Source organism: Rhamphochromis longiceps, linkage group LG15 (assembly GCF_057381845.1).
Source record: "Rhamphochromis longiceps isolate RC_006_pf linkage group LG15, R_longiceps_female_GT1.1, whole genome shotgun sequence".
NCBI lineage: Eukaryota > Metazoa > Chordata > Actinopteri > Cichliformes > Cichlidae > Rhamphochromis > Rhamphochromis longiceps.
The window spans coordinates 11,295,610-11,312,960 of record NC_140571.1 but is presented as its reverse complement, the minus strand read 5'-3'; the positions used below and the strand labels follow the sequence as shown (position 1 = coordinate 11,312,960).

The following is a 17,351-nucleotide window of genomic DNA, read 5'->3' as shown; positions in this document are numbered from 1 at the left end:
TGGCTGTTATTATGTCTTGCTTTGTGTTTACATTTATGTTTGTCCAGGTGTCATGTGCGTCACTTCGAGGCAAGAAAGCAGACCAGGAAGGGTCCATTGGGGCATGGGCTGTGTGCCTAGATCCCAATTATAAACTGATCCGCAGGATAGAGAGCAGACACTGTAGGGTGTACTCTTTTGGGTGAGTATTGTTTGTTAGACACTCACACATAATTTTGTTTTTGCTAAATGTGTGTTCCCCTAACAAGGAATTGTCCAATATATAGGGAATGGAGTCAACTGTAGTCGCTTACACGGAAACAAACAGTGACGGAATTATCTGCAGGTGACACAATTATTCAGAACATCTCGTTCTGAGACAGGCTGTGAGATATCTGCTGGTTATCAAAATTGCCACAGCTGTTAGTAAACTTTATAGTAAAGTAAAGTTTATTCTGTATCATAAAAATATATTCAATGTCTATTTTCACACACAATAAATGAAGTGCGTGTCTTTCTCCACCTTCCTTGTTAGCCTCATCTTTTCATGTCCTCGGCGACTAATTGTACACTGAGTATGATTTTATTTTGTCTTTATGTCTTTCTTCTTACATTGCTTTTGTCTTCGTGCAGTTCCATTTTCACTCTGCACATTTTCCTTTAATTTGTTGTCTTTTGTTAAACTTCAAACGTCATAACTATTCTACCTTTGGTTCCTTTAACTGGATTGGCATGTAACCTTGACTTCAGTCAGCCAGACCACCAAGGCGTTTGACCTTCTTAAGCCCAGGCTGTCATTCACTCTTAGCTTTGTGCCATGGATCGGCTCAGTCTAAGTCTGCTCGGCCAATGCTGAGGTGCAGCAATGGTTGAAGGGATTTTTCTGCTGGGAGAGAAGGCTTATTAGTTTGACCGTTGAGAGACAGCACAGGTGTGCTGGCATCAAGGCAAGCGAGGCGCAGATAGGTGTGGGAGAGTGGCAGGAGGGGCGGGGAGGTCAAAAGGGTGTCAGAGGCCAAATAGACAGGAGAAAAAAACATCTGATATCCTCTGGCTGACTGCAACGGCACTCTGTGCAGACAAGCTACATGGACACGCACTAAAATTCAAATGAGTTTTATCAAACATCTCAGAGATTGATACAAACATTTTGATATTTGGCTTGAATATCGGCTTGGAAAATGTGACTCAGATCTAATTTTTCAAATCAATGAAAGCTACTTGGCGATCTCTTCCTATCTAACTGATCACTTAATACCTCTGGAATTAAATCAGTTTACACTACGTCAACTCAACTCTGTCGAATACAGTAAAAGCGAGTCCCAAAAAGACATTAAATTCTTTAAAAAAAATTAAACTTCCCGAGTAACAAAATAAATTTCCTAGAATCTCACGGAGAGAGTTAATCAAGTCAGCCTGCAAACTGCTCTCTGAAGTTCCTCCCCATGTCCCCTATCTGACCTACATTCATTACACACACACACACACGCGCGCGCGTGCATACACGTACACATGCTCTCACACACACTTCTTGGTCATACTCTTGCCTCTTTGCCAGGTATGTTGAGCATCCTACTCTCAGGAGAGTTTCTCTGACTTGCAAAGCCCTCAACTGTAGTCAACTGCAGAAGATTAAAAGGGATTTAATAGAAAAGCCAAATGCTTTTAGTACGCCTCTGTATGTGCCTTTGAACTCAGCACATTATGTAGGTACACTTTCGTGTGTTTTGCTGAACGTGTGCAGCTGATACATCTCATTTGCATGATGTGCAACGAGCCGGGGATGGCTGTGCCTGGGAAGGATGAGCAGCTGTTCACTGATTGGTCTGTCACATGTTGGTGTATAGGGGGGGACGCAGGATGTTTTTCCACATGAAAGACCAATTATCCACCTTTTCCACTGCTGTAAAAACAGCCCACATTCTGCTCAAATTAAAGCAGGCTTTGTTTAAACTTGTATCCCTTGTCTTCCGTGTATTCTTCAGTATTTGTATAATTAGTCCATCTGCCTCCGGTGGAAAGAACTTGAGATCGAATATTGAGGTCCAGCATTTTTAATACGCTACATAAATAAAGTGACTTGACTTTTAACATAAATGTGGGCATGTGAGATGCTGCTAGTGGATAACAGCATTAATACCTGCAGTATAGCTAGTAGCAACGGTGGCTCTGGCTTCTCATGCTTTGTTTCCTTTAGCTCCCCTTCTGGGCAAAATTAAGAAAATATGATAATCAGCCATCTCATCACCATTACCTATTGTTCTTCCCAGAGTAAAGGCTGTTTGGTGATTTTTAGGAAGTTAACCAAGCATTATTCTATGAGTGATGGCTTTAGTATGAACTAAATGAGTGTAACAAAACCCCCACAACCAGTTAATAACCATAGGTTTTATATAGAAGCTGGACGAAGATAGATGTGAAGCCAAGCCCTGCAACAGACTGGCAACCTGACAGGGTTCTAAGAGACAGTGCTAAGAAATTCAGTGCTAAATATATACACAACACATATACTCTTATTTCACTCATCAAAACTGTAGCACAGGCTTATTAAAAAAGGCCAATTGAGATTTCCAAATCAGTGTATTTGCAGATGTCTATTAGACATTTCTTCCTGTGTTGGCAGCAACCCATCAGTCACAATAACCTGATAATAATCTAAATTTTTTAAAAAAAACAAGCTTAACATGAACAGTGTTGCGAAAAATGGTTAAATTAGCCTGTAAGGACCTTTTTTAATGAGGCTGTCAAGATGTTTACTTCTGATTAAGAGGATTTCTGCTGTAAAGTTGGGCATTTAAACATTAGTCAAGTGACCACTGGACAAACTGTAAGTTTTGGATTTTTACTGTTTTTAATGACATCAGCGATCAGTAATCCATTAGTGTGACAGTGAGCCTGAAACCATAACCATAACCATAACCTTGAAATTGAAGCAGCAACAGCAGTGTTAATTTAATTATTTACACCTGTCATTTTCCTGCGAGATGCTGAAAAGTTTGTCGTTAAAATTTGTCGTTGACTACACCTCCACATTTTCTATTTCGCAGGTAAAACTTTGGAGGGGCAACATTCAAGTTCACAGATAATATTGAAAATGTTTGCTCAGATCATACTGTCTCATTTTTAGTCAACATTCAAGGAGACAGAACTGTGAAGTCATGTTGGATTTGCACATGAAGGGCAGAAAAGATTTCTGCTCTATGAAACTGGTCTAAACTTGACAAGTTACCTGTAGAATGAATGACACAACTTTAGAGCATCAACACAGGCTAATGGACATGAGGGTGAAAAAAAACCCCAACAAACAAACAAAAAAACCTTTTCACATTTAAAGGACATGTTTATTCATGTCCTTTGGAGACAAATATTGTCATAAAATTGGGTTTTGTTCCTTAACTCTGAGTTTTTCTATTAGTATTTGGACTGCAATGGGTTTTATTCCTCTTATTGCTTTATTTCTAGTCCATTAGGATTCCTGTGTTTATGGTGTTTTGTAGTTTTACTATTTTCATGTCGTTATCTTCTTGATTATATTTTCAGTTTGGCCTTTAGGTTTCCTAGTAACTCTAAATTGACTGGTATAGAGCCCCTTTCTTCTCTACGTGGACCCTCAAAGAAACAATACACATCTTGTTTCTTTGCCTAAGTGAAATCAATATAACAATCAGACCCTGATGAATATGTCACAAGTAACTCGGGGTTCAGTATCTTGTCCGAAGATAGTGGAGCCAGGGGTCGAACTGCTATACCTGTGCCTGAGGCAGTGGTTATGGTTTTCTGCCACCAATTCCCTTGTATCTTGTCCAAGTGTGAAATTTAAAGTGAGAGACAGACAGTGACAGAGGCCAGAATGAGAAAAAACTGGCACAAACTGGGACAGTTTCTCGACCCACCAAGGGTTTGTTAATCAGCCCCAGACTTCACCACACCCAGACAGGCTGCTGACATAATGGGTCAGGTGGATTCATAGCTCTTTATTACATTTACAATCCTCTGGGAGTTTGTGACCAAGAATCTAAACAATCACAGATCTTCATATTTGGTTACATCAACAGCAGTCTCCTTACAGCCTCTATAAAGAATGTGTATGAAGTAAATTTCTTTCTAGAACACCCACATTTATGTAGCCATTCATCCATTATGTTACCCCTCCTGCTCTCATGAGAGACCTAGTAGAGACCCTCCTTTATGAACATTGTTATTCTGAAGGGCATGTGATGCACTGTGACTCCCCCCTTTTGCTCCTGCCGCCTCATGAGTCATCCCCGATCCCCGTAGTTTCGCTGCACTGATTCTCAGCCGCTCACCAAAACCTCACCAGAGAATGAAAAACTCTCAATGAAATATTTAGTGCTTTAAAAAGAGACATCTAGTTGCATCTCAATCCCTCACATATGCTCATTTCTCATCTTCCCACCAGCGTGATGCATTTGGGGACCCGGTGCCTCATCTGTAAAAGACGCGTACTGTGAAATCTACTCCCTTTGTCACGATTACAGAATACAGCCGCCGCGCAAACAAGACACAGGGGAATGCAGATGCAGAGACAGTGACAGGAAGAAAAGGAGAAAATTGTGGAATTAGAGAAGGGAGGGGTGGAATAAACAGTGAACAGCAGTGAGAGAGGCAGGGGTGTCACTAGGTTTTAAGGACAGGGGGGGCTTAGCCCCCAAGAGATGCACACGACATGAACGAACGTAGTGAATGAGCACAAAATTTCACAAACAGAAAACAAAGACTGAGAAATTGTTTTCCTACTTTTTTGGACAGATTAAACATCCTAGGCCACCAATAGATCTATTGTTTTATTTCAGTCTGCTTTATAATACAGTACAACAAAAAAACAGAGGAAATGTGTTTGCTGCATCAATAACAAGAAAAAAACTGAAAATAAAAAAGTACATTTTTCTGGCTGCAATCACCAGTTGGTGGGTGGAAGCATCAAAGAATGACGTCTGTTTTTAAGAGTGGCAAATCGGTCAATCACTCTGTTGTGACTCAGATGCTGAAGCGTGTCTTTTTCAATAGACATGACTGCAAGACTGTGAAGTCTTTTCTGACCCATTGTTTGACGCAGCCAGGAGTGCAGCCGACGCAGTGCACTAAAGGACCGTTCGCACGAGCAGCTGCTGACAGGCACTGTTAGGGCAACTTGGATGGTTGCCTTCAGAGAGGGAAACATGTCTGAATCAAGGAGGTTGTACACAGACAACATATTTTTGGGTGGACATCCAGCCTCTGTTTTCCGGGTAAGAAAGTTTCTGGCCACCAGAACCTCCTCTTTTTTCAGGTCAAGTCTGTAGTGCTTTGCAAGTTCATTCAAGTGTGGTTCACTCAAGAAGTTCTCAGATTTAGGACTGCATGCCTGGACGCCTTTTAGCAGCCCTGCATCTACACTGCAAAATCTTTGATCAAGCTCGCCAACCATCCGATCCACACAAGGGAAAAGTAACTCTCTTTTCAATGTGTCTGAGTTGTTCAATTCAGTGCGTGAACCCACAGTTGCCTCCAGGACAAAATCCTCCATTTTCCTCTGTTTGTGCCTTGTCTTGGCACCTGGTTCAGGGATACTGTGGGTGTTACACAGGGCCTTGGTTTTCTCATACAGCTCTGTAGCAAATGCATCTGAGTGTTTGCCCTTAAGTGTGTCACACACAGCTTGTTTGCAGATAAAAGCTTCTGCCAGGTCTAAAGTCTCTTTCTGCAGGAATTTGTGGAGTCCTTCGGTTACAGACAGAATCGACTGAAACATCAGTAGTGCATAGACTGCTGAGAACTTGTAGAGCTTTGCTCTGAGACCAACAGCTATGGGGGATCCAATTGCAGATAGGCACTCCAAAATGGCAGGCAATGTCTCAAGAACTGCACTGATTGATCGCAACTGACATGCCCAGCGAGTGTTTGAAAGTTGCACAAGCTCAGTTTTTGTCAATCCAAGCTTTGCCTGAGTCTCCATGAACTTATGATGATTGACTAGGGAGGTGCTGAAGAAAGAATACACACACTCCAACAAGCTGAAAAGCTCCACAGCCTCTGGGACAGCCTTGCAAGTATTGCACAAAACCAGGTTGAGTTGATGAGCATAACAATGCACATAGATAGCCTCAGGATGGAGCCTTCTAAAATGTGCTTGTACACCTCCAGTGGAGCCACTCATAACGGCTGCACCATCATATGTTTGTGCTACACACTTAAGCTCTGCAAGACCATAGTTTTGGATCTGCTGCTGAATCTCATTTGCAATGGACTGGGCATCAAATGATTTTATCTCTGCAAGTGCAAGGAAACGCTCCTTCACTGCCCCCTCTGACACGTACCTGACACAAACAGCTAACTGCTCTGCCTTTTTATCCCTTGCCTCATCCACCATGATGGAATAGACTTTAGACTTTGTCATTTCAGATACAATGACACTAGTAACTTCCTGGGCACAACAGTCAATCATGTCATTCTGGGATGTTGGTGAGATATACTGTGCATTTGATGGGGGATTATGTTTTTGAAGAAAAGGATCAAACTCCTTCAAAAGCTCCATGCACGCAAGAAAATTCCCTCTGTTTGGGCTGTCTTCACCTTCATCATGACCACGAAAAGGGAGTCCCTGTCTCCCTAACATAGAGGTGACTGCAACAATTCGTCTGAGATACTCTCTTCTTTCGACTATCTCACTCACATTTGCAGTTGCTATCATCTGTGCAACGTTTCCCTGTTTGCTAGTTCCCTGGTAGCTTTTCCATGTAACAACACTGTCCTTATGCGTTTGTGCCATCTCATGCTTGCCAAAGATGACTAAAGCTTTCTTCCAGGTCTTGCAACCGTTACTGACCAAACTATCATGTTTGATGTTTTTGCCAAACACTCTACATGGGAAGCAGAAAGCTGCATTCTGGTTGACTGAATATTCTAACCAGTTGTGCTTTTCAAACCAGCTGTGGTTAAATGCTCGCTTCTGTGTACCAAAAGTATCATGTGGATAGCTCTTCAGCTTCACCTGTCTGGGCCCTGTGTCTTTGTCACCTAAATCAAACCCTGTAGTAGAATGAGTTGCTGCAGCTGCTTCATCATTTTCCCTCTCTTGGCCTGTTTGCTCTCCTCTCTCTGTAATAACTTGATCTTCCTCTGCCTCTCGATCCATTTGCTGCAGCTCCTCTGTCTCTCCTTGCTCTCTCTGACTTGAACTTGCCTGTTGACCTTTTTCTCCCTCAGCCACTCCTTCTGCCTCACCCTTCAAGATACATTAAAACATACTGAATTGTAATGTAAATTGCTAATATCATGACTTCTGCTCCCGCTCCACAGTAGGGGAGAGCGGGGTAAGTTGTCACACTCTTCACACTGACTAACTTTTACTGAGCACCATACATCACAACGTAATAAATGTTTCACCAAATGAAAGACGGAAGTCTCGGGCACATATGATGTATTGATTACATTTTCATATCTTATCTCATTACGGAGTTGTAGACTGTTGAAAGGAGAATGTGCACTTGTGACAATTTGCCCCATCGGCAGGTAAGTTGTCACACTAGATTATCTTAAAATATGAACACAAATACTTAATTATGATTATTGATTTTAATTGTTAAATTCAAACCAAAACTGGAAATTTGAACAATTATGCCAAGAGAATTTGGAAAAAAACAATTATTTCAATCCAATACACATTTTAATCAAAACATTAAGTAGAAAGAAAACTTTAGTTTGAACTTTAAACTCAAATGTTCTCTGGCTTGCACATAAATCCATCATAACTGAATGGAATGCTGCAAATAATTTGCTTTACTTAACATGTTTATACTCTGAACAAAACAGATGCCTTATTTCTGATTAATCAGACTCAACTTCATAGTCACAATTCACATGTGACGACTTGCCCCAAAGTTAATGAGACAACTTGCCCCAAACTGACATTTATGCTAATTTTGGCTAAATGTCAGGGTTAGCTCAACATAGCAAATCAGCTGAAGTATCAAAAGACACGTTAATGTCTCCTCTATTTTGTGTAAAATAATAATCTGTAACATCTATACCTAACAAAGTTGTACTGAAGAAAATTTAAAGTGATTTATTTTTCCTTTTAGGTCAAAAAAATAAAAAAGATGTGCTCACCTCAGATTAGAGCAGTCTTGACCACATGTGAACAGGAGGTTGACTATAGAAGAAGAAGTCACACAAAGTGGCTATTTCATTTTTGAGATAGAGCCTCTAGTGTTGGAGTTATGAACAGTGTGACAACTTACCCGTGTGACAACTTACCCCGCTCTCCCCTAATTTGTTGCTCCCAAATATTTTGAAGTTACAAACATTATATTTTGAGCACGCATGTGACTAAAATGGTTGCAATTTAAAGCCCTGAAAAATATTACTAAATTACTTGAATTGAAGTAATATTAAAATAGAACCCTCAAAAATATGTGAGTCAGGCTAATTTGACTTATATACATATCTCTCTCTTTGCTCTCTCCACTTTCTAACCTTGACTCTCCTAAATAAAAGCTCAAGTTAAACAGGTCTTATATGTTGTACCGTGACTGAAATGTTTCATATTTCATATCCATATTGAGTCCCATAAAATTCTAATCAGACTGTCTCCATCACAAATGACTCCATCCTTTGACTCACCTCTCCAGCAGACGTCTCTCCCCTCTGCCTCTCTGTGCTCCTCTGCCCTGACTCCTACAGGTTAATGGGGATGGAGTGATTATTATTATTTCCACTGATGATAACCATACCTGAATGAGCTCAGCTGGATTTTTCAGAGCTAAAACGAGTGACAGAAATTAACATTATGCTAACAATTTAACTTAGTGCGCTAGCCTTGTTTTTATTTACAAAATGGGGAGCACCTGGTTCATTATTTACATGGGACTCTCTGCTGTTAGCTGGAGCTAACTAATTGTTACTACCAGCCAGTGATGAAGACTTACTTTCTTGAAAAACTTGCGTATATCCATGATTTCTTGCCGTTTGCCACATGCACGCTAGTGTGTCCGCAGGTGTATACGAGCGGAGTGTAAAGTAGCAGTGAAAACGAGGACTGGATTTTCAGTCATGTGGATGTCCCCTGTGAACAACTGGAAGGGATTGGATAACGAAGCACTGACGCTACCTTAACAATGTAAAGCGAAAGGGACCAACCGAGTTATGATCATATTTGTGTGAATAGCGACAGGTTTATATTATTATTTCTTTAAACTCATATTCCTGCATCTTTATATTGAATTTGTCTGCAAGTTCTGTTAAAAAAAAAATCGAATAAGTTAAAAAAAAAAAAAAAAAAAAAAAAAAACCCACCAAATTATTTAGGGGGGCTTAAGAATATTTTAGGGAGGCTTCAGCACCCCTAAAATAGGCCTAACGACGCCACTGGAGAGAGGTTAGTGAAAAAGTGCGGGGAGAAGGGAGAGAAGGCATGAAAGAGACAGAGACACGAGGGAACGTGTCTGTCTGCTTAGATTTACACATTTTAAAATAGAGAAGCAGGCCACTTGTAGGAAAAGAGATGTGGAGAGCAAAGGAGAGAAACATGAAACAAAGGAGACATAAGAGAGAAACACAAGCGTCAAGTATCTCCTGGCTAAAATCTTTATTCCCTTCATTTGAATTATTGATTCTTTTCTGGCTTGGAGGCCAAGTAAGATCACAGTGACGCCGTGGTGTTATCTTGTCTGTATCCTTTTATCAGTTTTACTCGCTCTGTTGCATTTGACACGTCTAAGGTGTTGTTTCATGTCACAAAACCGATCTTTGGGTCTTTGATCAAATGTTTTCGCTTTAGTGGCGCCTCAGAGCACATTTTTAAAGTTTTAGATCACTGGAATACAACAGAAGGGCTTCATCCTGCGTTGTTCCCCATATGGAAAAGAAATAGTAAAAACATATATGATTTACTCATGAAAGTGGCCACTTTCTCATTACTTTCATATATTTTTTTAGTAAGTATATAAAACATACAAGTTTCATTATATAATTTTTCAAGGGATCTTATATGTGTTTTCACTCCTGTATGCTTTTCATACAAGTTTCATACAAGACAGATAAAAACTTTATAAGATTTATATATATCTTTTCCATATGGGTCTCATAAGCACTTGGCCCTATCAAATGATGGAGCAACAATAAAGACGATGGTTTTATAGTAGGCGACCAATTTCTAATGAAATCCAACCCTGCATGAAATAAACACGCATTGAAGTTATACAGCTGCATTCATGCAAACATCCCTCTCTAATGATGGCTATTTTTAGAAAGTTTTTAATACCTGTGTTTTCCTACCTGACTGTCTGTACCTGTACCACACTTTGACTTCCTTAAAAATGTGCACAAGGGGTGAGATTGTATGAAATTCAATAGCTAGTTGCCATATAACTTTGTCAAAATATCATAATTTGGGCCACTCGTACCACTTAGTCTTCATGTGTCCCATGAAGAATCTCTTCATCTCGTCATTGGAACATTTCACACAAATGAAGTCAAGACGATGAAATATGCATTCCTGTAAATGGAGCTGACTCTCACATATTCGCCCTGTCTGTATTTTTGTGTGTTTTCTAGGTTAGGAGTGGATGACCGGTCCCTGGAAAGTTCTCTCGCCCAATCAGGCTGTGAAGTTCACTGTTTTGATCCCAGCCTTAAGCAGCCTCACCTGCAACAAGCTGAAATGTGGCTCCATCGTCTTTCTGTAGATTGGAGGGATCCCAGCCCGGCCGTTGTTGCCCAGCGTCAGTATGCCAGCACGAAGAAACTAGCCACCATACTTAATGACTTTGGACACAGAGAGGTAAGAGATAGAGAATAGGCCACTGAGGCTCTAGATAGGCATGCTCATGGCATGCACAGCAAGACTGGGGTCTTCCTGAGTGGAGTTTGCATGTTCTCCCAGTGTTGGCATGGGTTCTCTCCAGTTTCCTCCCAAAGGGGGCACATACAACCAGTGTAATAATCTAACACCAACAACAACAACAAAAATAACATGCTAGGCTACTCTGCTAGCCAAATTAGCCAAAGATCTAACTAAAAAAAGAACTAACATGATGATAGTGGAAGTCATTCAACTGCCTGCCCTCCACAGTTAAGGCTAGGCTAGCCGCGTTTAGTTATTTAGCATTTTATTTAATGCTCCGCTCACCTCTAACTTGCTTTTCTCCTCTTTCTTTTTTCTTTTCTTTCCTTTTTTTCTCTGTGGTTTTTCAGTTTGTTTAAACAGAATCATGCATACATAAGTGAGTGGAGTCAGGTGGAGCCCACTTAGGGAGGTCAGGTCAATCCTAGTGACATTTCATACTGCAAGCTTGTCAGCTCTCAGCGGTCCCACAGCGGTCTAGGTCCCCTAACAGTTGCCTGCCCATGACCCTGAATTTGGATAAGCAGAATAAAATGGATAAATGGTTGTAGATTCTGCCTTAAACCTGATGAAGGTGTTCCTTTATCAACGTCGGCATTATTCATGCATAGCAAGCAAGGGCAGGTTTGCTCCTGCGCGCCTCAACATAAAACAGCTCATTATGATTAATTCCTCTGTCTGTCTTAAACTCCAGGTGAATATCTTCACGTATATGTGACTTTTTTTCTTGTAAATATGACTGTGCTGGATGTATTACCTCCCCAAAACTCCTCAGGGTTTGTGTTTCACCTCATCAGATAGGGATCTGCATTCACATTCAATCATAAACACACGCACCAAGCCCAGTCATAGCATGCATGCTAATAAACACAGTTATAGAGCCAACAAGCATGCCTGAATAGGAAGGCTAAATGGTAATTCAAGGTCAAGGAAGCCATGCTTCTCTAAAGAGGTAATTAAATCATGACTTAAAGGCATCAAGGCTCTCTTCTTGTAATATATCCACTTCACCGGGTAACTTTAATAGTTACGGTTACAGAACACTGATTAAAGACAGAGCATTCAGTTTGGTACATAAATGCCTTGATACCATTAAGGATCCAATATGTAATTTTTTGTTTGTTTGCTTGTTTTTTAAAAGCCATTATTGTCACTTCCCTCAGCCACCTTTTCTGATTATCCTCCTTTTTCCTGTTAGAGGAGTCATAGATATGAGTGATTCCACAGTATTGTGTTTCACACATTTGCCTAACATGTGCGGTATTCTCGGTTTGAGTTCAGGAAGAGGTACAAATACCTCAGAGCCAAATCTGTGGCAACTGCTCATAAGTAAGGGAGCAGCTGAAAGAAGCCTACAGGCACCTGCTAACAGTGCAAATGGCTGTGTTGTGCCACTAATTCTGCACATACACACACACACACAAAACAGGAATATAACCAATTTCTACCTTGGTTCAAGGAATGTGTGTCATATCTGTAAGTCAGCATGAACTAAAAATATGAAACGGGGTTCAGCATGCAGCTTCCAGCAAAACACAGCTGAATCAGGTACTTCTCAGCTTGCGGACAACAAACTTTCAAAGGACAGGAAGGACTAAAGTGCACTCGTTAATAAAACTGCCAGTGAAGACACAGTGAAGTTGAAACATTTGTGCAGCTGAAGGCTCTTTTGCTGAAAAATGTGAAAGTTCCCAGCAGAAATTGTTCTGTACGTGTAGTGTTGCTGGAAGTATAGCTGCTCTGCAGTACTAGCTTTTACAGTACAGCGAGCTTTATGATGCTGCACAATAAGCCAAATCCTTTTCCCTGAGACTCTGTGGTCACATATGGGTTTAGTGTAAACGGTCATGTTCGCTGATGTGTCCCCCACAGGGACATAACAAGAATCAGTTCAGGGTGCGGCGACCCTGTTTCATGTTATCCCTTTCGCCTTTCACATATGGTTTGGTCCTGCTGATATTATGAGTGGATTATATATATATATATATATATGTTGCATTTTCTGAACAAATGTGGTGTTTTACTGGCAACAGATTATGATATATTTATGAAATCTGAACAACAGTGGGCATCTGGATAGCTTGGAGACGTGACAAAAGCAGGTGTAAACGCAGATGTGTTCTAGCTGACGTAAACACCCATGATGCATTTAAATCCAACTGTTAAAGGGTGTGGGTGGCTTTTAATTATTGTGAACACAATTTGATAGTCAAGTTCCTGCTTATTTGTTTTCTTTGAATTTCACTGGTGTATGAAAAAACCAAAGAAAACCAAACTGATTCATGAAATTTGGGCTCCCACTCCACCCTCAGGATAAAGTGTGTGTTTTACACAGAGGTTATCCTTTTTTCTGTTTTTTTTTTTTTTTTCTTGAGGTGAGCTTTGCAGAGCATCTGTATCACCCTCCAGGGCAAAATCTTTTTTTTTTGCATCACTACTGTTAACACTCTAAAGTTTATTCCACTAACCCTCTCTCCTATAATAAAGTGAACATTTCAGTTAATATATATTGATTGCTAGCTGGGCTTATCATTGTTTTTTGTTTTAAATAGACTAAATTTAAATTAGACTAAAGCAGAATCCCTGGCGAAGAAACCAGGTGCTTTGCTTTAACTGATTTAAGCTGAGCGGTTCGAGTTGTTAAACCCTTTTCTGCAGGTAAAAAGCAAACACGCAAATCATAGAAGGTATTTGCAAAGATATGAAGATGTCGGTGTGTGACGAGATATGAACAAATAAGGGCTGGCGTGTTTACAGTATGTGTGGGTGGGTTTGTACACCATGCTGCGTTATAGATAACACACCTCACCTGTTTTAAATGCAGAGCCACACATGCATTCTTGTAATGAGGTTTTAATGTGAGTACACAGTGTGCAGGAGGAGCAAGCAGCAAACAGCAGGAGAACTGTTTCTTCTCCAATCCTCGGCGACAGGAAAGGCAGCAATCAAGAGACGGGAGTCGCTCTGAAAGGTCAAAATATGCATTTGTGCGGCACTTCTTATCTCCGTTAGTTAAAAAAGAAACACACACACACACACAGATGACTCATTCACACAGCTCTAGTGACCAGCTGACACAGCGCACACACTGTCACGGCGGGTGCAAATGTCAGTAGCAGGAAGTCACATCTCATTTAGCGAAAAAGAGCTGCACATTGGACAATCGATCATGACAGTAATTGCGTAACACTGCCCAGAGATGCTACCATACGGGATTTAATTAGCCTAAGCAGAAAAACTTACATCTAACAATCTTTGGACTAAGAATGTGCTTTTTGTGCCTAAACGATGCACTGAAATAATTAGAGAAAAAAATGTTACACTCACGCATTTTTGCTTGCTTTTTAAACGGTTGCAGAAATAGCCCAAAGAGAGGTTAATGCAGCTGTTGAAGTGTTTTCACCAACCTTTTAGATTCTAGTAAAATTAATATTTGGAAGTATGATCTGCTCTTTGGTGGCATAGTCACCAATAAAGGCACACATTCCTAGTAATAATGTCAGGATTTGTGTCCTGTTTGGCTGGTCAGTTGAGGTATTCTGTGTGCAATAAAAAGAAAAAATAAAGACTGGGTAATAGCTAGGATTTATCTCAAATAAATACATTTCCATTTAATTAACAAGCCCGAATGTAAACTCCCATTTTGCTGTTCTGCTCTCAAATCAGCAAACTTGTTTGTTTACACAGACTCAGACAACTTTTTATCAAAAGCCTCTCTAAAATGAAAATGTGTTCCAATGCCTAATGCTGAGATTGCTGTACAGAAGTAATCACATACATTATGACTCACTGGAAGCAGAGGAACTCATTGCTCATTGGCTAAAACCGTTTACAGCAGTCTCACATTAATATCTCTGTTAGGGAGGGCAGGAATTTCACAGCGTGCAAAGTCATTTGACATAAAATTGTCTATGGAAGCTATCCACCGGGGCTGATCAGCTTCATTATTGCAGAGTCAATTTTTCTTTGTGTTTTGTGTGTGTTTCAAATCTAATCCTGAGTTCTAAATGAATTTTAATAAGACAGCCACTGAAATGCATGCTTTTTGATTTGCTGGCACAGTTTAAAATTCAAATGAAGCTTAAAAGATAAAAGTTAACATTGTTAAATATAATAAAATATAAAATACAAACAGATCGGGATTGCTCGTGGTGATATGGCCATAAGCGTACTATCGTGAGTGAATTCACAGATGTACATAATGGTTGTCTGTCACCCCCATGACCTCCTTTTTTTGAACCTGACTGCATTTCTTTGCTTAGTTTAAATGTTGTCCCTGTGCTAGTGTGGCTTTTCTCCAGATACTCTGGCTTCCTCCCACAGTCTGAAAATGTGCATGTTGGGTTAACTGGATTGACATAATGTGAGTGTGAATGTTTATCTGCCTCTCTGTGTTGGACCTGTGCTAGACTGTTGACCAGTTCAGTGAGTACACTCCATTTAGAAGACATGAAAATAAAAATGCTCGCTTGTCTGCAGTTAAACATGAAGCCAAAGGAAATCAGAATATTTGAACAGAAATAACCCCCATGCTCCACCCATAGACATGGATATGGGACCACAAAGGCAAAAAGGCCATTTCTGGGAAGTCCACGGAAGAGAAAAATGACGACAGATAGAGTGAAGCTGTGTGATCATCTATAATCCTTACAACACAACACAATGTACACACACATAAGCAGATAGAAATTACATTAGCATTAGTTTTCAGCGATGTCTCATCATTTTCCATCACGTGATTTTTGTCCAATCAAAAAAAACAACATGTTTCTGCTTGTGGGAGTGAGGGACAATGGTGGGGAGGACAGAGGACGATATTTTGCCACAGTTGTTTTTGAATCCTGTTCAGTTACACTAATGAGGTCTGGGGATATTGTGCGGTGTCAAATGCATCAATTGGAGAGGAGCTTGTTTAATATATATGCTGCCATACCACCCGACACCTAGTTTAGCTCAAGAAATGTTATCAGCCTATTTGTTTAGTTTTTTTTTTTGTAGGAAAGACTATTTAATGCACTAATCCCTGATATTTTCTTTGGTTAATGTATTATTGACTATGGCTACATGATGGACTTCCTGAGAAAATTACGAGATACTGGTGAGCCTGAAAGACTCTGCTATACTAGACCTGAGAGGAAACCCAGTGTCCTGAGGATATGCATTAAACTTTGAGCATGCATGAATGTCCTTACATGAATATGACCTAAGGGTGCTATTAACATTCATCTTCTGAAAATTTCCTCCCTGCTCTATCACAGCAAGTCTTGTCAGGCTGCTCTTTCACTCAATCCATCATCAAGATCCCCGGCGCAGAACAAAATCAAGCTTCACTTTTCATCTTTTAATAGCTTTTGCATGTAAGAACTCCATGCAGCTTGGTGTCATTTATTACCTAAACAAGATGCATTTAAATCGGAAGTTTTTCTGGTTGTGTTTCAGGTGGATGTACTGAAGGCAGACATGGAGAGTGCAGAATGGAAGATTTTGGAAAATTTGATCCTCGAAAGAGTTCTGGATTCAGTGGGACAGCTGCTGCTGGAGCTTCACCTGCACTGGGCAGGCTTTGAGGTGGGTGGCGATGAGCCATCTGTGGTGCGGTACTGGTACAGCCTGCTGAAGGAGCTTGAGCGCTCCGGCTTCCACCTCTTCCACATCCACAGCGATCCTGCTAAACCTCACATTTTTCTACAGAAGAATGTGCTTAATGCCAGCAGTGCTTACACCTTGAGCTGGGTGAATACTCAGTGGAAGCCTTTAGGGAAACCAGATAGAACTCAAAAATAACTTTTTACCGTCGCTGATAACTGGAAATCTGAATGTGTAACATGGACTTTCTGGGGCACAGCTCTCTTCAAATACACTGCTCTTATCTGGCCCGACCTTTGAAAAAAAAAGAAAAAAAAAAGTAAAAATCTCTGCTCCTACTTATCCTCCCGCTCATCCTCTGCTGGCCTGCGATGACCTAAGCCAAGTAAAGGAGCAGCATAATTACCTCCAGAGGCTCTGTGTTCTACCTCATAGTGGCTGTATTATTGGCTGCAGGAAAGTCACAGTCAAAATCATCAAGGTCCTATCTAAGCCTGGCCCAAAGCCAGGCAGTCCTACCTGATAGTAGACAGCAGAAGTCCATAGACTACGCAGCTCACGAGCTAAATTATGAATTCAAGGAAGCGGATACAGCGTTACAGGGTCACCGACAGTGAGTGAATATTTTAAGGAGGCGGGAAAGAGACGGGATCTGCTCCCGAAGAAGTAGTTTCCATGCATCACCACAGCATGACAATGTGAAAAAATGGGACTGTACACTTGTACAGAGTTTGCTTGTTGGCTATTTAAACGTGGATATTTGTGCAAGTAAGAGAAAAACAACTGTAATTCCAGTTTCTGGAATTATAATAGAATAACCCCCCCCCCCCCCAAAAAAAACCTTCACACATAAGAATTTTACACCATCAGTTCCCTTCCTCGTGTTCAGCTGGCGTTTGTCTGTTCAGCACCGCAACACTGCCAACAATCAGGAAAAGTAACA

General features: G+C 40.7%; 2 protein-coding genes across 2 annotated transcripts in view; one reads left to right on the top strand and one right to left on the bottom strand.

Moving 5' to 3' along the window:
* Nucleotides 1-17,236, top strand: part of mettl24 (methyltransferase like 24) — a 46,096-nt gene extending 28,860 nt beyond the window's left edge. The window contains exons 3-5 of the mRNA XM_085381568.1: nucleotides 48-181; nucleotides 10,534-10,759; nucleotides 16,262-17,236. Of these exons, the coding sequence (XP_085237694.1) occupies nucleotides 48-181; nucleotides 10,534-10,759; nucleotides 16,262-16,606 (705 nt within the window). The 3' untranslated portion in view covers nucleotides 16,607-17,236. The remainder of the gene's footprint in view (nucleotides 1-47; nucleotides 182-10,533; nucleotides 10,760-16,261) is intronic.
* LOC146652169 (zinc finger MYM-type protein 1-like) lies at nucleotides 4,883-6,673 on the bottom strand. Its single transcript, XM_085383207.1, has one exon. It carries the CDS (start codon nucleotides 6,668-6,670, stop codon nucleotides 4,898-4,900), a length of 1,773 nt encoding a protein of 590 aa, XP_085239333.1. The 5' UTR covers nucleotides 6,671-6,673; the 3' UTR covers nucleotides 4,883-4,897.
* Nucleotides 17,237-17,351: the final 115 nt, after the last annotated feature.